The sequence below is a fragment of the Cariama cristata genome, unplaced genomic scaffold (assembly GCF_000690535.1).
Source record: "Cariama cristata isolate BGI_N322 unplaced genomic scaffold, ASM69053v1 scaffold40933, whole genome shotgun sequence".
In the NCBI taxonomy this organism is placed as follows: domain Eukaryota; kingdom Metazoa; phylum Chordata; class Aves; order Cariamiformes; family Cariamidae; genus Cariama; species Cariama cristata.
In genome coordinates this window covers 3119-8104 of record NW_009610842.1, presented here as the reverse complement: position 1 = coordinate 8104, position 4986 = coordinate 3119, and the positions used below count along the sequence as shown (strand labels likewise).

General features: G+C 38.0%; 1 protein-coding gene across 1 annotated transcript in view; it reads left to right on the top strand.

The window, feature by feature from the left end:
- Positions 1–4474, top strand: part of LOC104159973 (AMP deaminase 3-like) — a gene marked incomplete at its 3' end in the record, with an annotated part of 9397 nt that extends 4923 nt beyond the window's left edge. Inside the window, exons 4-5 of the mRNA XM_009698010.1 lie at positions 970–1189; positions 4247–4474. Of these exons, the coding sequence (XP_009696312.1) occupies positions 970–1189; positions 4247–4474 (448 nt within the window). The remainder of the gene's footprint in view (positions 1–969; positions 1190–4246) is intronic.
- Positions 4475–4986: the final 512 nt, after the last annotated feature.

Below are 4986 nucleotides of genomic sequence, written 5' to 3'. Positions count from 1 at the left end.
TGTCGGGTGCGGGGCGGGGGGGGGATTGTAATTTTGTAAAGGGATTACAAAAATGTACTGAAAATATCCCAACTGTGCTTCTGGTACTTTCTGATTTTGGTCGTGATCAGAAGGCCAAGGAGAGAACTAGAGTTGTGTTGTACTGTCTCTGGCTTCTGCACTTCTTGGTTCTATTCAAAAGCAATTAAACATAAAATAAGGAGTTTTATTTAAAAACAAAACAACAATATACAAAGACAAATGGAAAAAACCCCAATCAAAACATAACAAAACCAACCCCCAAAAACCTACAAACCAACCACTGCCTTGGTCAGTGAGAAGCACTGAGTCTTAAATGATTTCTTGCTCTACTGTGAGTGAAGTATATTCACTAATGGTTGAGAGAAAGAGGAAACAGTCCTAGTATGTATGCAGCAGTCTAGCTGATTGGATTGTGGGAAGGGCAGAGGTGAAGAAGGAAGGCACAGTCTGTTCTTTTCTGATTGATGTTTCAATATGAGAATAGCTGCACTACTATGTGCTTCAATACAAACTTCGAAAATTACTACAGTGAGTCTGAAGGTGGAAAGAAAATAACGAAGGTGGGTATGAAGTCAACAACTTTTATTGTTCAAAACTCTCAACCATCCTAATTTAAATACTTCTGGAAACTTATTTTGGAACTTGTGCCATCATACATTAATAAAGAATAGTATTAAATCTATTTATACATTGGTTCAGAGAATTCTAATAATGTATAATATTTGAATTAAGGTAGGCACTTAGCTTAGAGAAGGACTGCAATTAAAGCCTGTCGGAATAAAGCTGTGTTGTGACAACAGATCTTTTATGTAACTGAAAATGTAATTTTAATGGAAGTATTAAGATCTGTTAGAAATTAAGTATTATAGAAGCAGAAAGTCTTTCTTGTAATTATTTTGCCTTTTGTGTAAGCTATTTCTTCTAAATGTAATGTAAATTTATTCCCAGATTTCCATTCACCCCCAGAAGAAAATGAAGATCCTTACAATCTTGATGATTCTCCAGACAATTTGGATTATGTTATCAAGATGAAAGGTGGCATTCCCTTTGTTTATGATAACAAAGAAATGATGGAACTCAATGAACCTCGGAGTCTGCCATATCCTGACCTGGAGACCTATACCGTTGACCTGAGCCACGTTCTTGCTCTAATTGCAGATGGTCCAACGTATGTTTCTCTCTTTCTTCTATGCCCCTTCAGCCTGTTGCTTACCTTTAGTTTAATAGTTCTCACTTTTGTAATACTCAATTTCTCAATGTACTCATTCTACAGTATTGTTTTGTTTTGCCCTTCTTAAACATTAACACATCATGGAAAGACTTAAAAGGGGGAAAAACCCCCAATACATATGGCTGTATTTCATTTCTTTAGTTTCTTTGCATCAACCATGGCAAAATGAGAAGCAGTTAACAGAAAAGCAAGAAATTGGCCAAATGTTCCAATTCAAGCCAGATCTGACCCAAACTTCTTGAGGCATGGGAACTGAAGCTTGAACCTCACCTTCTTTATTTTGTTTTGGCCTATGCTGAATGTGAGGTATTTGAACAGTTGTCTGGAATTCCTTCATGTCTGTTCTACTCTTGCTGCACGAAGAGAGACCCTGCATGTGTAGACTATACAGAAAAGCTCAGCAACATAACTATTCAGTTTGATTTGTTCCAGATGTGAATGAACTCATGTGCAGCAAAACTGATCCATGCATGCACAATCAAAATAGGTCTGAAACTCAAACTCTAAAATGTCTAAAAACCAGAAATATAACAACTCTAGTACAGTCGCTGACACATTTATAACAAACCAATGTCCCTGTCCAGTGCATAACGAAAATACATGCATGCAGTTTTTAAGTTTACTTCCCAGCTGAGGACTGGAAACATCAAGGTTTCTCACAGCCTCAACACCAGGAAAGGAGAAGAATACACTCTAGGATGGAACAAAGCAGGAACCTGGACTTTCTTCTGAACTATTTGCCCTGCCTGCCAGCACTCTATTCCTAGTCCTTCTGCCTTTGAGATCATCACTTACAACGTGACAAGTTAGTCACACCTGATGCATTCTTTCCTCTTTGAGTGTGTGTCTGACACCTGCAGCATAGTCTGCCTTGGGCATTGAGACTGGCAAAGCAGGTGGGCTGAACAAATCTATCCCATTCCGTAAGCACTTTTTCAAGAGCAAAAGCCTGCAGTGTGGTTGTTTACCCCCAGCCGGCAGTTAAGCCCCGCGCAGCCGCTCGCTTGCTCCCCCCTAGTGGGATGGGGGAGAGAATCAGAAGGGTAAAAGTGAGAAAACTCGTGGGTTGAGGTAAAGACAGTTTAAGAGGTAAAGCAAAAGCCGCACACACAAGCAAAGCAAAACAAGGAATTAATTCACCACTTCCCATGGGCAGGCAGGTGTTCAGCCATCTCCAGGAAAGCAGGGCTCCATCACATGTAACGGTTACTTGGGAAGACGAACGCCATCAGTCCGAATGTACCCCCCTTCCTCCTTCTTCCCCCAGCTTTATAAGCTGAGGATGACGTCACATGGTATGTAATATCCCTTGGGTCATTGGGGTCAGCTGTCCCGGCTGTGTCCCCTCCTACCTCCTTGTGCACCCCCAACCTCCTCACTGGTGGGGTGGGGTGAGGAGCAGAAAAGGCCTTGACTCTGTGTAAGCCCTGCTCAGGGGTAACTGAAACATCCCTGTGTTAGCAACACAGTTTCCAGCACAAATGCAAAATGTATACCCATACAAGCTACGATAAAGAAAATTAACTATCCCTGCCAAAATCAGCACAAGCCTTATCAGCACTCCTGCTCCAAATCAAAGCTAGCTTGAGTATGCTTGTTTACAGTATGCAATGGGTAAACACATTTCTAGTTTCAGTGTGTTATTTTCCAAGAGACAGATATTGAGAAGATCAAAGGAAAAGGAGGAAGAACTTGAAACAAAAGTCATACTGAAGACTTTCTTTTTGCAGCTTTTGCTAACAGTCTTTATTAGGAAGCCATAAGTAATAAGCGCCTTGGTAGGACACGTTAGAACACTCACCACCTTTGTGAATGTAGGAGCAATCATCTGCCCCTTTCACTTCTTCAGATGAAGCTTTTGCAGGCTGATTCACACTCCTGATAAATACACACAAACCAAAAGGAAAAAGTCTTTTTAGTAATCCTGTTGCATAAGCTGTTCATAGGGTATTGTTTCCCTGTTTGCAGCAAGCGCTTTGCTGTCATTTATGTCTATCACACACGGGGCTGTCTGGAGATCAAGAACCCACTGTTCTTTAATCTTTGCTGTTCTTTAAACTGGTGAAATCTTCCCCCTACTCTTCAGTCTTCAGATCTCTTGAATAATGGTATAACCCAACAAAGACTTTCTGCAGCAGGCAAACAGGTCTTAATCAGCATCAGACACAGTGAGACTGTGTTTGAATTGGACTTTCAAATCCATAATGGGATTTGTGGCCCATTAAGGAGAGATTGTCAACAATAAAGCAGAAGAAAGAAGGCTATTACATTAATAGTGCTACAAAAATATTGTAGATTCAATAAGAATTGACAGATGGTGAAGAGAAAAACCATGTTATTGGTTAAAAACAGAATGAGAAACATAACAGAAGATGAAAGTGAAGACAGAGGAGTAGGCAAGCGGGAACAAAAAAGCATGATTTTTCTAAGAAAAGCACAAGAAATTATTTTGGAAAAAAGTATTTCTACACAATATGTGTTTTTAAGGCATAAAAAATGAAAGTATATTGGATCTTATCTTGGCTTATCTCTTATATTTACATTGAAAAAGCAAATAAACTCGGGGGAATTTTAAAAAAACTTATTTCCATAGTGAGTAAGTCTGGATTATAGGTTGTTTCTGTTATATATGAGGTCACCTGCTCTACTGGAGGTATAGTTTCAGAGTAGTAGCAATTGACTTCACATTTTATTACAGATTATATGCTTTCTTTGGTCATCCTTACTAAAAGAACTGCAGTTTATGCACAGATACAGCGATAACAATACTTGGACTACTTAAAGGATATCACACAGTTATGTAGAGTTCTGTTTGAGGTTTCACTAATAACTTTGGTCTGAAATCATATTGGATATTGACTTATATATTTGCTAACCAGTAGGATAAGAAGAATGGATTTGTCTTAGTCTTCATAAAAAATAAATTGTTTTTACTGTGAAAGCTTCCAAGTTCTTTCTGAACTTGAAAGTTAATTCTTGTGTTTTCTTTTACAGAAAAACATATTGTCATCGGAGGCTTAACTTTTTAGAATCTAAATTTAGTTTACATGAGATGTTAAATGAAATGTCGGAATTTAAAGAACTAAAGAGTAATCCCCATCGAGACTTTTATAATGTGAGAAAGGTAAGTGTGAAAAGGATTAAAGGCATGATGTTGATTTTTAGTAGGAGTTCCAGCAATTCTGCTTTCTTGTGTGAGGTGTATATGATATGCATGAAGTGGTATGTGCCTACCACTCAATTGAATTACATTATTTTAAGAATATTAAATTTTTTCTACATGGGAACACTCCAGGAAAATTAATTTGAATGTAAGTGGGTTAAATGGATTATGCTAAATTTATCATTTACTTATTCCGAATCAAAGGGGCTTAATTGTATGTAGATCGCTTTAAAGGAGTGAAACAGAGTTAATCAAATGAAGCTCACTTGGATTGTGAATAAAAATATCCACATGGAGGTTTAATTTGTTTTAATTAATTCACTTCGAGACAGTCAAGTGCGTTTTCCTGCTTTGATGTAGGTGAGTCATACTAGACTGTAGTAGCAACAGCTGTACAGATTTTGGATAAAAATTTCACATCGTATTGAAAATAGGTGTTTAAATACATGTCAAAAGAAAAAAGTCCTCCCACAGAAACTGAACAGAGGGTTCATGCCGTCATTGGTATCTGTGAAAAATGTCTGTAAAATATTAAGTAAAAAGATTGTTATTTGAGTTATACTCTTAGCTG